The 16,814-nt window shown below is 41.2% G+C and overlaps 2 protein-coding genes across 2 annotated transcripts; one reads left to right on the top strand and one right to left on the bottom strand.

Annotated features, from left to right (window-relative positions):
• Positions 1–2,339: 2,339 nt before the first annotated feature.
• Positions 2,340–7,984, bottom strand: LOC117759337 (palmitoyltransferase ZDHHC23-like). The gene is given in 5 exon segments (XM_034581405.1): positions 2,340–2,418; positions 5,615–5,667; positions 5,669–5,777; positions 6,599–7,201; positions 7,866–7,984. Coding segments are annotated over 5 exon segments (963 nt in total).
• Positions 7,985–10,205: 2,221 nt separating this feature from the next.
• On the top strand, positions 10,206–16,814 carry LOC117759255 (fibulin-7). The gene is made up of 8 exons (XM_034581308.1): positions 10,206–10,431; positions 12,950–13,109; positions 13,203–13,373; positions 13,958–14,083; positions 14,963–15,157; positions 15,256–15,393; positions 15,510–15,645; positions 15,825–16,814. Exons 1-8 carry the CDS (start codon positions 10,363–10,365, stop codon positions 16,186–16,188), a joined length of 1,359 nt encoding a protein of 452 aa, XP_034437199.1. The 5' UTR covers positions 10,206–10,362; the 3' UTR covers positions 16,189–16,814.

Here is a 16,814-nt window from a genome sequence, read left to right as displayed (position 1 = left end):
TTGCTCTCCTTCTTCTCCTTCTCTCTCTCCAGTTGCTCTTTCTTTTCCTGCTTCTTCTTCTCTTTCTTCTCCTTTTTCTCCTTTTTGACCTTCACCTTGTCCGAGTCGGTCTCAAAGGTGAGTTCCTGAAAAGACAGAGACAACATAAGTGTCAACACTTTCTTCCTCAAAGTCTAAACATGAAACAAACTTACAATCCATATAATTCAAACCTAAAATGATCTGATTTAACGTACCTGAAGCTCAATGTTCTTCAGTATCAGGGCCTCATGCTCCTTTATAGCTACGTTCTCAGCAGCCAGCTTCTTCAGTGCAGTGTTTTCTTTGTCCAGAGCTGAGTTTTCAGCAGTCAGCTGCCTCTCTAGATCACCTTTCACTGCAGCCAGAGCAGCGTTCTCTGCAGCCACAGCAGTGTTTTCGGCAGCCTGCTTCTTCAGAGCTGTATTCTCTTTGGCCAGAGCTGAGTTTTGAGCAGTCAGCTGCCTCTCTAGATCACCTTTCACTGCAGCCAGAGCAGCGTTCTCTGCAGCCACAGCAGTGTTTTCGGCAGCCTGCTTCTTCAGAGCTGTATTCTCTTTGGCCAAAGCTGAGTTTTCGGCAGTCAGCTGCCTCTCTAGATCACCTTTCACTGCAGCCAGAGCAGCGTTCTCTGCAGCCACAGCAGTGTTTTCGGCAGCCTGCTTCTTCAGAGCTGTATTCTCTTTGGCCAAAGCTGAGTTTTCGGCAGTCAGCTGCCTCTCTAGATCACCTTTCACTGCAGCCAGAGCAGCGTTCTCTGCAGCCATAGCAGTGTTTTCGGCAGCCTGCTTCTTCAGAGCTGTATTCTCTTTGGCCAAAGCTGAGTTTTCGGCAGTCAGCTGCCTCTCTAGATCACCTTTCACTGCAGCCAGAGCAGCGTTTTCTGCAGCCACAGCAGTGTTTTCGGCAGCCTGCTTCTTCAGAGCTGTATTCTCTTTGGCCAGAGCTGAGTTTTGAGCAGTCAGCTGCCTCTCTAGATCACCTTTCACTGCAGCCAGAGTAGCGTTCTCTGCAGCCACAGCAGTGTTTTCGGCAGCCTGCTTCTTCAGAGCTGTATTCTCTTTGGCCAGAGCTGAGTTTTGAGCAGTCAGCTGCCTCTCTAGATCACTTATCACTGCATCTTTCTCAGAGATGATGTGCTTCATCTTCTTGTCAAAGGAAAGCTCCATCGCCTTGACCTGGTTGCACTTGTCGCTCAGCTCCCTTTTCACCCTCTCGATCTGATCGTTTCTAGGACGAGAACTCAATTTGTAGATGTACTTTTCTTTGTCCTTCAACACCAGCTTCAACTCCTTGAGCTCGTCCTCCAACTCTGTCTGCATGGCTCTTCCAGAGTCAAAGGCCTGCCCCTGTTTGACGGAATCAATCTGATCCTGCATGGCCTGTTTGTCCCTCTTCCACCTAGCATCATTTGTGGACATCATGCACTTCAGTGCCGCATTTTCCTGAGCTAGCTCCATTCCCTCAAAGTCCATTTCCTTGATCTCTCCATGGAGGAACTCAATCGTTTTGCTGGGAGATTCCACATGATGTACAACGGACTGAAAGACACAAACATACATATAACAGGTAAATACACAGTCCCATCATAAGTTTGGATACACAGAAAAAGACAAGAGGTCTTTCATCTTCATCTCTAATGATCCACACTGCTGAATGTAACTTTAACAGTTACATCACTTTCATCAATTCAGACGATTTCTCATCCATCCATTCATTATCTCTCTTAAAACATTGATCATCACATGAAATTGTTACGAGTTAATTTAAATGCAGTTTCTGCATTTCTCTTAAGTACAGTATCTCAACACTAAAGTGAAAGTGAATTATCCTAAACAGAAGCTGCATAATATCCACAGAGACTCATTTCATGGAAAGTATTGTAACACACAGACCGCAACTGTCAGTTCAGACTGAATGTCAGGTGACTGATGTGACGGGTTTATTGAAAATTCACAGACAAAACATGAAATAATGAAATAAAATGTAAGGTGGTCTGAATATGTGTAACACTAAAAGTGTCTCCTGATTAGAAAATCTTACCTTGTTTCTTAAGTTGTGTCCCTTCTTCATCTTGGCTGAACACAGGTACAGGGTAAGTGTTGTAGAGAAAAATGATCCGTTGTCTTCTAATAGTCTTGATGTTTCTTGGAGCTGTTGTCTTCTCCCTGTCTTGGACTGGTAGCAGTGTTGAATATGAAGGGTCAGGTTGGAGCTGTTATCCTGTCGCCGTCTCAAACTCAACTGACAAATTTCTCCTCCAGAGTTCAATAAATAGGATTTAAAGAGGGTTTCATACATGACATCAAAGGAACAGTTGGCTACACAATACAGGCCCTCATGCCTGTGTTCAATAGGGCCTCCCACTGTCTCCTACTGTTCGGTAGGAGACAGTGGGAACTAGAACACAGGCATGAGGGTTTCAAATGTGACATCAAAGGAACAGTTGGCTACATAAAAACAACATTGAATAAAATATCCGTAGGTCTTGAATTTCCTGCAAAGTTTCATGATCTTTTGAGTATGCCTAGTTAGGGCCCGAGCACCTCCGGTGGGAGGCCCTATTGTATTTTGAGGGATTTGTATTTCCCTTTTGGGGCTTTTTCAGGGCCTAGACATGCTCAAATTGTTACCAAAGTTTGCAGGGAGTTCAAAACCCCAAAAAGTAATTGTATGCTGGAGTAATTTGAAATGGGCGTGGAAAAATGGCTCAACAGCGCCATCTAAGGAAAAGCCCCTCAGTTAGCTTTCACCGATCTTCACAAAAATCGTAGCCCAGGTGTATCATGACAAGACAAACAAAAATGGTCAGAGGTGCAATGGGAAAAAAGCAACAGGAAGCCCGCCATTTTGACTTTAGTGGCCATATTGGCCATTTTCCACATTTTTACTTTGACGAACTTGTCGTAGGGCTTTCATCAGATCAACTTCATATTGAGATGAGTGTCATTTAAACAAGATGGAGACAAAAAACTAACTCAAAGATCGATTTTTCGTCACACAGTGTGACCGTGGCGTGGCGTCAAAGTTTGATTAGACGCCATCAAAACATGAGGTTCTGTATCTCTGACATATTTGTTCCAATCGAGTTCCAAACTAGACATGTAAGACAAGAGTCCCAGCCTGATGACATCTACACAGAAATCTTGACTTAAAATCACAGCGCCACCTGCTGGCTACAGGAAGTGACATGTTTTTACTTTGATGAACTGCTCCTGGCTGCTTTACAATATACAGCTCAAAAGAGCTCAGTCAAGTCATTGGATCATGGTCAGAATTGTGACATTTCCTCAAACCGTGTAAACATTGAGGTGCGGCAAAGTTTCATCCTTCGCCAAAGGAGACGATGTTGTCATAACTCCAGTGTGCATTGTCCTATCACTGCCAAACTGATGTCTCATGATCAGAGACCAAGCCTGAACAGCTCTATGTGTCAATATTTGCTCAGTGTCATAGCGCCACCTACTGATTCGCCATGAAACAGGAAGTACTTTGTAAATCCACTCTGCATTATCCAACCGGCTCCGAACTACTGACCTATGATCACAATCCTGACCTGAACACATCCATATATTAATATTAGTTCAGGGTCATAGCGCCACCTACATTACGTTACTTTTTGTTACTTTTCGTTACTTTTCGTTACTTTGTAACTTTTCGTTACTGTTAGTTACTTTTCGTTACTTGTCGTTACTTTGTAACTTTTCGTTACTTTTAGTTACTTTGTAACTTTTCGTTACTTTTCGTTACTTTGTTACTTTTAGTTACTTTTCGTTACTTTCGTACTTTTAGTTACTTTTCGTTACTTTCGTTCCTTTTCGTTCCTTTCGTTACTTTTCGTTACTTTCGTACTTTTAGTTACTTTCGGTACTTTTAGTTATTAAAGTAACTAAAAGTACAAAAGTAACTAAAAAGTAACTAAAAGTACGAAAGTAACTAAAAAGTAACTAAAAGTACAAAAGTAACTAAAAGTACCAAAGTAACTAAAAAGTAACTAAAAGTACAAAAGTAACTAAAAGTACCAAAGTAACTAAAAAGTAACTAAAAGTACGAAAGTAACTAAAAGTACAAAAGTAACTAAAAGTACAAAAGTAACTAAAAAGTAACTAAAAGTACCAAAGTAACTAAAAAGTAACTAAAAGTACAAAAGTAACTAAAAAGTAACTAAAAGTACCAAAGTAACTAAAAAGTAACTAAAAGTACAAAAGTAACTAAAACTACAAAAGTAACTAAAAAGTAACTAAAAAGTAACTAAAAGTACGAAAGTAACTAAAAAGTAACTAAAAGTACAAAAGTAACAAAGTACGAAAGTAACTAAAAAGTAACTAAAAGTACGAAAGTAACTAAAAAGTAACTAAAATTACAAAAGTAACTAAAAAGTACGAAAGTAACTAAAAAGTAACTAAAAGTACAAAAGTAACTAAAAGTACGAAAGTAACTACAAGTACGAAAGTAACTAAAACTACAAAAGTAACTAAAAAGTAACTAAAATGTAACTAAAAGTACGAAAGTAACTAAAAAGTAACTAAAAGTACAAAAGTAACAAAGTACGAAAGTAACTAAAAAGTAACTAAAAGTACGAAAGTAACTAAAAAGTAACTAAAATTACAAAAGTAACTAAAAAGTACGAAAGTAACTAAAAAGTAACTAAAAGTAAAAAAGTAACTAAAAAGTAACTAAAAGTACGAAAGTAACTAAAAAGTAACTAAAAGTACAAAAGTAACAAAGTACGAAAGTAACTAAAAAGTAACTAAAAGTACGAAAGTAACTAAAAAGTAACTAAAATTACAAAAGTAACTAAAAAGTACGAAAGTAACTAAAAAGTAACTAAAAGTACAAAAGTAACTAAAAGTACGAAAGTAACTACAAGTACGACAGTAACTAAAAAGTACGAAAGTAACTAAAAGTACCGAAAGTAACTAAAAGTACGAAAGTAACGAAAAGGAACGAAAGGAACGAAAAGGAACGAAAAGGAACGAAAGGAACGAAAAAGAACGAAAGTAACGAAAAGTAACTAAAAGTAACAAAGTAACGAAAAGTAACGAAAAGTTACAAAGTAACTAAAAGTAACGAAAAGTTACAAAGTAACGACAAGTAACGAAAAGTACAAAAGTAACTAAAAGGGAAACGTAACGTAACGTAATGTAACGTAACTAAAAGTTACTTGACTTGACAGTATTTTAACAAAGACACAAGTTGAAAATATGTGTTTTGAGTTAATTGTATTTTTTGACAGCCGTTCCAAAGGCTCTGACTTGTTTCAAATTAAATTGCCTCAAAACATGGACAACATTTAAATAAGTAGTCAAAAATTTCCAAATAGAATCTTCTTTTAACTGTTTCCCACAATCAAATACTGATGACTCTAATACATCAATGTATCAAAGATGAGGCAGTAGAATATATGTCCTTACAAATTCTACTAATATCATCATATCATACCTATTATCTAATAGCAACAAGTAAAGTCAATTTTTGTGTTTATATTAATTTGGTGAACTTTTTCAATGTGGACTTCTGATGTAGTTGTTGGGATGAGACAGAAGATATGATACATAAACATGTATTTATGATATATAGAGTGCTGTTCCTGGACTGGCTGTAGACACCGGGGCAGTAGAAGAGAGCCGTCATGACATACTGCCGAGGGACAGATGCTGCAAAGCACCAAACTGATCCCATACAGAGAGGTCAGCACGAACACCAAGAGGGTCAGCAGGAAACTGCGGTGGTTTGCCTGTCCGACACAGCTGTTTATCCTGCAACACCTCAACACAAACACACAAACACACAAACACAACACAGACCCACAAGACAAAGATCTGTGAGACCCAAGCTGACCCGGATATGTTGGCTCCATATACCTGCTGTATTTAAAATAACTCAGTAGATGTAGTATTTGAAGTTTACATTTGAAAGACTATTGAATATTTCCTGGTCAGACTATCATGTGGGTTATTCTAGTTTGGTGGTAATAGATTCAGTATACTCACAGTATATCATGGTTGGTTCTGGAGTTTCTATCTATATAGTAAATGTGAATAATAAACAGGAAGATTAACATCATATATACATTTTATTCTTTTGTCTTTGAGGTTGTAAGTCTATTGCAGACAATGAAACAATTCAGAAACTGTGCATGAGGTATAAAGAGATTTATAAAACTGACATCATCATCTTTAATGTTCTTGGCAGTGTGCAGTTCAGGAAAGTGTCTGATAAAGCTCACAAACAAATAGACACCCTGTCTTCCTGGTTGGCCTGAGACAGATCCCAGTTTACCAGTTTTCTAGTTCAAGTTTACATTTCAAGACATTTTTGCTGGGAGCAGTTTCCATTTAAAAATCAATTTTTGGATGCAAAGAGTTTTTCACTTGAGCCCCCGCTCCCCAAAATGTCTGTGCATGGCCCTGAGGAAACCAGTGGGTACAGTAGGAGTCTTTGCTTAAGACATGAACGTTGTTGTGTAATTACAGGGCAGTTATCTAATCTGTCATAATTCAATATTCACTTTCATGATGTGGTGTGAATGTACAATTCAAAGAAGTATAAAGATGTTATAATATCAAATCCAACCCACCAGACACAGTGGTGGTCCAGACGCTTGACGCAGGATCCACAGGTTCGACAGTGTCCGGCCCGTTGGGGTGGCATTGTTTTGCACACAGAGCATCTGCTCCACTTTTCTGTCAGGGCAGGAGGAGAGGAGGAGGAGGCCGCTGATTGGATGGATCCATTAAGATGTGTAGAGTCCTTGTTAACCTCCTCACTCTGGCTGTGATAGGAGGTGGTGTGAAACCCTGGGCCCCTCTTGGTGTGAATGAGAGATCCGATGGTGAGGATCATGCCAGCAGTCACAGTGCACAGCTGCAGATGGCTGACGTCCCCACACGGTAGAATCTCTGTGATGAAGAGGTAATACATGTAGGCCAGAGAGAACAGCGCCAGAGTGAGGAAGAAGAGGGTGCGTCTCCTCTTGCGGTGCGTGGCGTAGTAGTACCAGAGGACCAGGCTGGGCAGAGCTGTCAGGATGATGATGCCCAGCAGGTAGTGCAGCGCTGCGGCCCGGAGCAGCAGAGGCAGCAGCACCAGGGCCGGGATCATGGAGATCTCCAGGTTGTCAATCAGGGCCCCGAGGACAGGAGAGTGACATCCGCTGTGAGGGGGTTTGTGTCTCAGCCACCTGCAGCGCACACATTCAGGCAGAGTTACAAACACATGAAAATAAAAAAACTTAATTAGGAATGATGCTAATACACTTTCATTGATCAAACTAATAAGATGATATGAGGAAAAATCACATGTTGTTTTCTTATTAGAAGGGTCAGACCCTGTAATTTTAATATTGTGCTTTGGTGTGATGTCACACGTGTTTGGTTTTAAATAAACTGTAAAAAGATAAATAAATGGATAAAATAAAATGAATTTATGATTAAATACATTGCAACATGAAGTCATGAAGTCTCAGAAGGATCTGGGGCCCTGGGACATTTCTTCACTCGGCCTGACGTTTATTGTACTAAAGCAGGGATTCCAAAACCTTTGAGTCCTTGATGCCCAAAATAACCGAGTCAGAGATATGTGACCCCTATTATCCCAAAGGATATTTTAGCTGAGCTTGTTCACAAAAAATCTCCCATGTGCAATGTTTCCTGTGGTGACACTCATCTGTCATAATCACCATGCATGGTTATTTACATGGTTTTATTCTAACAAGTACTTTTTTTAGCTTTTGGAACAATTATGGCTAAAATGTGATATTGAGAATTGCATCTAAATTGTATTTGATGTCTGTAAATCACCTTGTGACCCTTTTGTGTCTCATTAAAGGTCATACTTCTTCTAACCTGTTAAAGGCCTCGTCCAGATCGTCACAGTCACAGCAGCATCCGTACTGGTAGATATCACACTCGCAGCAGCACATGGGATCATCTGGCTCCGGAGGCTTTAACTTCTCCCATTTCATTATGGCTTGCTGAAGTTCACAGGGCAACTTCGTTCTCTGGAGCGATGCACAAATGAACTACACCATTAAAACAAACTATTAGTGCAGGGAACATATCTATGGAAATGTACTGACAGAATCTATAACACAAAAACACACACACACGATCTATAACTTTGAAAAAAGCACATATATACATACATATCAACATATATATAGGAGCAATTATCGTAATTATAGAGGGTTTACTTTACATCTGAATTGGCAGCAATATTTCATCTATCTTACTGTCTATAATGATATAAAACCACTTATCAATTAAAAGCAACTAATTAGGGCCCGAGCACCGAACGGTGGGAGGCCCTATTGATCACTCTCTCCACTAACCGCAACAGGCTTCAAAATGCCTGTGCTCGGGCCCGTTAGTGCTACAACGTAGCCCTAGTTATTATTATTTTTATTAATATATTATTATTATCGCCATTGGAATAGTATAATGCTTTGGCACCCACTCTCTGTTTTACTAGTGAGTCAGTCACTGAGGACAAAAAGTCTAAATCATCTCTGTTATCATTTCCTGATGACAAAACGTGGTTTACTCTGATGCAGGGCTGAGGCTGAGTGTTCATCACTGTTTCAGGAGGGGACGTTTGTTTTAAGGGACTGATGTTGATTATTCTGATGAGATGAGCTGTGTTAGTCAGACATTTTCAGATATTCAAGTGTAGCAGAGCGTGAGGTGGCAGAACTAGTAAATGAGCGGATCAGTCTGAGTGGGCAGGTTCCACACGGAGCTGTCTGTTCAAACACAATGACATGTGTTTTTATGGACCCAGTGTGTGAAACATGAATCACGATCTGCACACTGTGGGGTGATTCACCGTCTACAGATCACTGCTGTGCAACCCAATGCACTAATTTCTCTGCCCTGTGGGCTGAATGTATTTTGCACTGAGGACTCAGTCCCTGCAGCCTGTCCAGTTATCACACATGCTTGGGTTTTGTTGCATCTGTGAGGGTTTGTCTGACCCTGCTGAGTAACAGCTGTGAGCACAGTCCGCTCTTCCTGGCTTGGTTAGACAATGCCACGCACAAGATGATTCCTCAGGTAAATCCAACCACCACTGTCAGCTCCTTCCTGCCTGAGGGTCTCAGCCTTGTCGTCACCATTGGAACAACAGTGGTGTTGGTAGCACACGCTGATAACAGAGGTCCGTACACTTCAGTTTTCTCCATAGGGCATAGTCAAGCTTCAAACTCATTCTTTTCTACCAGTCCAGTTTTATATTTACTACCTCCACCAAGGAGGTTATGTTTTCACCCCTGTCTGTTCTTTTATTGGTTTGTTTGTATGTAAGCAAGATTAAACAAAACCTACTGGACAGATTGCCATGAAACTAGATGGAAGGATGCGGTATAAGTCACCGCATCCTTTTTACTTTCTTTAATTTTGGAAGATTGAACATTCTCACAGTTTTTGCAGAGAATATTTAATGGCTCTTGAGGAAGAAAAAAATCAGGCATCTTTAGAGCCTGATATCTATAAGTGTGTAATTTAGGGCAGTTTGATTTAAGGGGACTGTTGGGCCTTGGTGGAGGTATAGTCTCTACTGAGGGCTGTCCTAATTAGTCTTATTTTGTTGAGTCCAAGTATAGTACAGGGATGCATGTGTGCACATATTCCTGCAGAGGGCACAGCTCCTCTGTAGCTGCATCACTGGCAGTGAACTGTGTGTCTATCGGCAAACGCAGCATAATGATTTCAAGTTGTTACGTAGTTTTCCAGCGTATATAGCAGGTTACATGATTTATCATCTAAGCAATATAACCAGTATTTCGTTATATTGATATGATACTGGTGTTACAGTTATTATTGCTTTAAAATAAACAGCATCAGAAAATAATGTCTCAGAGAGATGGTCAGCAGGCAAAGAATGTGCTTGGAAATTTAGTGGTAAAACTCTTTTATTGCATTTTGTTAGGAAATGCGAATGAAAAGGACTTTAACCAAACACAAAGTGGTCAAGGTGCTGATTGTGTATCTGTTATTGATCCAGAGAAATTATGTTTTCTCCCACTTCTCCGTAAACAAGATAAACTAAGCTGCTTTTTTACCTGCGAGGAGGTGCAGTCCAAAATTGAATAAATGCATAATAACGTGGTCCAATTTTTCTTTAAGTCTCCCTCCCTGATTGGCTGCTGAAGAGTAAACCCAGCTGCATTCCGCAGTAGTTCTCCTCAGCAGCTTTTCCACTGCCAACTGTGTTTTCTCTCTCACCTGGAGTCCCTGCACACAGCGAGGGCTGACCACTTCCCACACAAAGTTCAGGCTGCCTGCAACCTGTGACACCTCTGAGGACCGATCGCACACTGCACATTGGATCAAGACTGGAGGAAACATGCTTGTGTCAGCAGCACTCGTCATCACCATAGCGTGTTCCTGCTCACTCCATCCTGTGTTCGGACAGGTATGTGAAACACACTGTTATTGCCTAATGAGCGAATGAATGGATCACAGTAGGAGGATTTGGCTTGTATGACATCATTGCAGTTAAAGACAATGAAAGCAGTGACACTTGTTCAGCTCTGTTGTATCTATTGAACTGATTCATTGGTTACAGTGTGCATCTGAGGAGCTGCTGTTTATGGTTTGAAAAGCAAAAACTGTTCAAATCTGAATGAGCTCCCTCTCCTCTGAAGTGCAGCTCAGACAGAGAACGTCCTTGCTTGGCCCAAACATTGAGTCACCCTCACTTTGCATTCAAACTTCAAACCCAGAGGCTCCACTTTATGAACAGCTCAGTATGTCTGTGCTGTCGTTCACAGCAAATCTGCTGAGAATTTCCAGAAAGCTGCTGCACTGACATGTGTTCATGGCTGTGTGTGTTGCACATGTGTGTATTTCTTTGTGCATTGCTCAGAGATGGCTTAAATATATGTCCATAAGAATATCAGTGTGGTGCTTTAGGTCTATGTATATATATATATAAAGGGATAGTTCACCCAAAAAGGAAAATTCGCTCATTATCTACTCACCACTATGCTGATGGGAGTTTCAGGTGTAAACAGTGTTGCAGCCAAATCCAATACAATTGAAGTAAAACAAAACTGAAAATGCCTCCACACTGCTCCTGTGGTGTCATTCAAGTGTCCGTAAGCCCCGACATTCATATTCAACTCAAAACGGTGTCATTTACACTGTGTCCTCTTGAGCCAGGTTCTCTTTTTTTTTTACATTTGAAGAATTGGTCACCATTTACTTAAATTGTATTGGATTTAGCTGCAGCGCTGTTTACCCCTGAAACTCCAAAAGTGTTTTGTGGACTCAAACACGTCACCCACCCCTCCATCGGCATAGTGGTGAGTAGATGATGAGTGAATTTGCAGTTTTGGGTGAACTACCCCTTTAAATACACAAATCTGGTTAGATTTAATAGAGTTGAACTGGAGTCTTAAGCTCCTGTCCTGCATGCCTCCGAACACTGTGGTAACAACACCCAGTGAACATGAAGCCATGTGAAATATCACCTAGCACGGACAGAAAGAGGCCTTTGACAACTACACTTTAAACACCAGCAGCCCCCCCCCTGACTGATTGAAGTCCCTCCAAACCCCAGTTTGGTCCAAATCAGGTGTTTTCAACAAATATTGACTCTTCTTGCATAACTCCTGCTGGAAGAAAACACTAATTGGTTGTCTGAAAACATGTAGGAGAGGACGGCACAGAATGACGCTGTTGAATGAAAGGGAGTAAAGAGCGAGCGGGCATGCACGGGTAGAAAACACGTCCCTGACACTCCATTCGTCCGCTCCTTGCAGCCAACAGAAAGGGAGGTTGTAACGGGAGGTGGTGTTTGCGCTGAGGGCGTTTCTACCTGACTGTCTGACCCCAAAAGCCTAAATTTACCACTTCATAGAGATCCAGTGATTACCTTTAATGCAACCTAAGCCACTTTTGCTGATATTTCCCCCTCTCATGACATATAGCACGTTTCATAACTTTTTATACTGAAGTTTTTAAATGTCCATGCAGGCTCACACCTACGACCACGTTGACAGAACAGTAAACTGATTACTTTCAGTCTGTGTTCGTGTGAATGACTTGGTTACAGCATCTCGTTTTGGGTGGAAAAACATGCTCTGATAATACTGCTTTTACTCACCCATGTAACAGCCCAGCCTCTGTACTGCACAGCTCTCACTTCTTCAACAGACCTTCATTTGCTTACATCCAGATGGAGCTGATTCTGTTTTGGTTACAGCTCAGATTAAATTTTTTCAATGTACTTTTAATCAAAGCATCTTCCGAGATAGAATGAATGGAAACTTAGTTTTCCGGCTAATGCATCAGTTACTTCACTGGCTTGTGGCCCTCTGGTCTCTTTTTCATGTTGACAAATATTTATTTTCAACTCACCTGAAGCCAGAGGAGAAGCTTTTCTGTATTCATAAATTCAGCAAATAACAGCATTCCTTTTTCAGAAAACAAGTTTTTAAGCAAAATGAGTCTCCTGCAGCTTTTAACCCTAACCTAATACTTATAGTAACAGTATGTATATTTGCAGATCATTGCTAAATGCAACAACAGAATGAAAAAAGGAGGACGTCTTGTTTTTGTCATAAACAATGGTCCTAAACAGTGCACAAGATAAATAATGTAACACATATTTTACTCCTAACTTCATGTATCTACTTTCATTGTGGCACAATACATAATAATATATAAAGAATAAATAATTCGATGAAATCTGAAAATACTAATTTCCCCCAAATTGTACGCAACATCTCCAACTCAACATCTGCACCAAAAGGTAATGGTTCCTTCTTGGTGGAGGTAATATATGTGGTTGCACTTTTATTTGCAACGTTGTTAAAAAAGAAATAAAATTCTTCATGAAATATCCTCAGCGTCAGTGAATTTGAAAAAGGCTTTGAACAAGTTGTGAATAATTCAACACTGTAGTCACCCCCTCTGTTTGGTTTCAGGACTGCCCCAGCAGGCAGGAAATACAGGGCTCTCTGAAGCAGGTCCAGAAGCTTCTCTCAGCACACGAAGCCTCGTACCTGCAGAGTCTACGCAACCTGAAGAAGAAAATAAACTTACTGCAGAGCAGTGCAGGGAGGCAGACGACGAAAGCCATCAACAGTGAGCAAAACATCCTGAGACGATGTTAGATGTTAAAATTATGTATTCTGTTTTTTTCTTTGATTATTAAATCACCTCCTGCTTTTCCAACAGGCACCTGCACAAAACTGGACGCACCCATGAATGGAAGGAAACTTGGAAAGTCGCACAGCGTGAGCCATGAGGTCCACTTCCTGTGTGACCCTGGTTATGAGCTGGTGGGTGCAGAGAGCAGGGTTTGTCAGGAGAGCCTGACCTGGAGCGGTCAGCAGCCGACCTGCCGAGGTGAGACACAGCTACCCGGCCTCAGCGGGATCGTCACTTTCCCCACTGTGTGCTCCTTCCCCACCAGAGTCTCTCCTCCTCTTCTTCACCCTGACCATCTCTCATCCTGTTATCTAACCGTCTGATCACTTTTACAACCCTGTCATCATCCTCTTTGTAACCCCCCCCCCATGCTCTCTATTCCCATTCCTCTTTTGGTGCATCATGCGTGACTCCACTGTTTTTCTACATCAAGATATAGTTCATATATGACCCATGGTCATATTTCCTCTCTACGCTCTGTCATTGTCCAGAGAGTTTATTGAATGCTCAGACATGTGATATTTTAACCGCAGCATCTTGACAGCTCACTAACTTTGAGAGAATGGCTCAGAAGCTTTTTGATCCAGCAAAGCCTCCCAGCACCTGCTCCACCTTCTCCCTTATTCTCCTTCTAACACGTACATATGCCATGATGTAATTTTCTCTTATCTTTCAGCATCAGAGATATTTGGTTTCATGTGCCCCTGTATCTCTGACAGGGCTCAAACATATAGCACCAGTGTTTCCTCGTATAACCCTCCTGTTTGTTTCTTTCCCCTCAGACATCAATGAGTGTGCGTCCTCTCCGTGCCTGAATGGCGCGACGTGTGTGGACGAGATGAACCAGTTCTCTTGTGTCTGTGCCAAAGGCTGGGCCGGAGCTACCTGTCAGAGCCCCGTGCCAACATGTAGGGATTACACACCCACACCCCACACGCCTAATGGAGATGTTTATTTTATCTTAACATGTTGCGATAACCACTAACACGTCAGACAGCTCAAACACAAAGGGGTTTTTGAGTTTTTTGATATTATAGGAGCAACAAATAGCTAATAAGCCTTTTTCAGAGCATATATTTATAGTCTACTTTAGTATCAAGACTGCTGAAGGAGATGGCATTGACCTGTGGTTTGGTTTGCCAATACAAGTCAGTGCTACATACCACAGAGTGAGTCCAAGACAGTGCTGGTTGAGAGGCTGCAGTCCTCTCCCTGGTGTGACTGTGAATCTCTGGAGCCCACATAGTTTAGTTTCTCTCTTTTCATTTACTATTTATATGCAAACATACAATACAATACATACAATTCATCATATCACTATGATGATAAACTCAGTCTAATCCCTCAATTAAAGTTAAAGTTAAAGATATTATTATATTGTCTGGAAGTTAGATTTGACATAAAACATTATTTATAAAAACATTTTTATGAGGATTATTCAAATTCCCTGCACACATAAATATCAGTCCCCTAAACTTGCCTATTTTTTAAATCAAGATTCATGAATTATTCTCTGAGAAATCAACAAAAATGTAAAAAAAAAGATTTCCTGGTGTCGGCCCCCCTGACCCCAATCTGCACCAATATTTAATGGTGTCTTCCCTGAAAATACCGCATCCTTCAACCAAATTTCATGGTAGTCCATCCAGTAGTTTTTATGCACATTTTTCTTCGTGCCCACAAACCGTCCATCAATGACTGAATGATAATGAGCCCCAGATAAAATCCTGAGCTACTGCATTACAGAAAACGTCTTACCTCTCCTCTTCCCTGTCTTCCCCATTCAGTCTTTGTTACCATGACAAACACATCTGCTGCCACCTCTGCAGCCACCGGTGGTGCTGCTGCTGCGGCTACCCTGCCAGCTGCCACCACCGGGCCCTTTGTCCGTCCATCACGTTGCTCTATAGTGCAGGGGACCACCCACTGTACCTGTGAGGCAGGATACACCATCTCTGGCCGGGACAGCAACATCTGCACTGGTACGACAAATTCCTTACGACTAATATACACATTAGTTTGTTTTTATATAGGATGCTAACTGTGTGTTTGTGTGTGTGTGTGTTTTTTTTTTCTTTAGATATAGATGAATGTGAGCTGTTCCATAATGGCCAGGCGGGGAAACTGTGTTTACATGCTTGCGTTAACACCCCTGGAGGCTACCGCTGCACCTGTCCCGTTGGATATAATGTGACCCGCGATGGACGCAGCTGCAGAGGTGCACTCACATATTTATTTTCCTGTTTTGTTATGAAATCACTTATAATGTTATTATTCCCAACAAAGCAGTGTGAATGATGTCCCAGCTAACACTGTGTTGATGTTTTCTGCCAGACATCGACGAGTGTGCCACCAGACAAAACAACTGCACGAAGGACCAGATGTGCATTAATACATATGGTAGTTTCCAGTGTGTCCATGTGGACTGCCCCAAAATTCCTAATGCTACATATGTCAAGACGTCGCCTATGTGAGCATTGTCTTCTGCATTTTTTGCTCCTGATTCATTGTACAAAAGAGAGATTTTCCACAGTAACGAGCATATGGTTTTTTGGCAGTACAACATTAATTCCATTGTTTGAACAACATTCCACTCACACTCTTTCAGCTACATCTGTCTCACTTTTCACTTGGTTTTCTTCTTCCCAGGCGTTGTGAACGTAACCCCTGTCCTTTGGACAACAAGGCTTGTTCTCAGACCCCAAATTCCTTCTCCTACCATTACATGGCTGTCGCATCCAACCTGTCAGCTCCTCGCGTCATGTTCAGGGTCTCAGCTTTGCGTCCGATGGGCGACACGCTTCGCTTCTCCCTGCTGGGGGGGAGGTTAGCTCGGCGCCACTTCACAGTCCAGCGTTCAGACCGTCTGACAGGTCAGCTGATGCTGGTGAGCCCCGTGCAGGGGCCTGCCACTCTGGAAGCGGAGGTGGAGATGAGCGAGCTGGAGAGACGTGTCCAGCTGGGGAAGTACATCACCAAAATCACCCTGTTTGTTTCCCAATATGAGTTCTAGAGAAAGAAGGTGGAAACACTCTTAGAGCACAAAAGACAAACTAAAGTCCGGTTTGGATTTATTTAAGGAAGGCATTTGGCCATTGATGTGTGATGATATGGTGACCATCTTAAAAATCCCCTGTACTGTCGGTGAAAGAGCGGTAACAGCCAGGTAGTGAAAACATGAAGTGCAGAACAAGGTGTGTTGCACTGCTGCATGTAATAAATGTTTCAGAATGTTTGCTTTTCAGAGACACTGGTGTTCAGCTACAGACATAAATGCAAATGACTTCAGTATAAGAACATGAGTTTTGTTGGGAATAACTTTTGGAATTTCCTCTAAATCTATTGCAAAAAGACAGAAATGAGTGTAGGAGTTATAAAGGACGAATGACACAATGTAGACAATAAACCTGCACTAAACTGAAGGACACAAACAAACTGAACCAGGAAATATGTGGAAGGTTCATCCTGAAAGAAAGTGCTGCTTTTTAATGAAAGTCTGGCAATGTTTACATATATGCGATGTATATTGGACACGTAATCATGATGTGTTATAACTTTGTAATCCTTTCTGCTACCATGTTTCATTCTGGTTTTATTGCAGTTCAATTTCCAACGCAACCATTAAAGCACCATGTAAAC

The sequence above is a fragment of the Hippoglossus hippoglossus genome, chromosome 3, assembly GCF_009819705.1.
Source record: "Hippoglossus hippoglossus isolate fHipHip1 chromosome 3, fHipHip1.pri, whole genome shotgun sequence".
Lineage (NCBI taxonomy): Eukaryota > Metazoa > Chordata > Actinopteri > Pleuronectiformes > Pleuronectidae > Hippoglossus > Hippoglossus hippoglossus.
This window is presented reverse-complemented; position numbering and strand designations above follow the sequence as displayed.

What these genes read in the sequence shown, in the direction of transcription:
- LOC117759255 (XM_034581308.1), top strand. Translation starts at nt 10,363, where the DNA reads ATGCTTGTGTCAGCAGCACTCGTCATCACCATAGCGTGTTCCTGCTCA. An exon ending in GACGACGAAAGCCATCAACA is followed by an intron (nt 13,110 to 13,202) that starts GTGAGCAAAACA and finishes CTTTTCCAACAG; the next exon opens with GCACCTGCACAAAACTGGAC. An exon ending in TATGTCAAGACGTCGCCTAT is followed by an intron (nt 15,646 to 15,824) that starts GTGAGCATTGTC and finishes TCTTCTTCCCAG; the next exon opens with GCGTTGTGAACGTAACCCCT.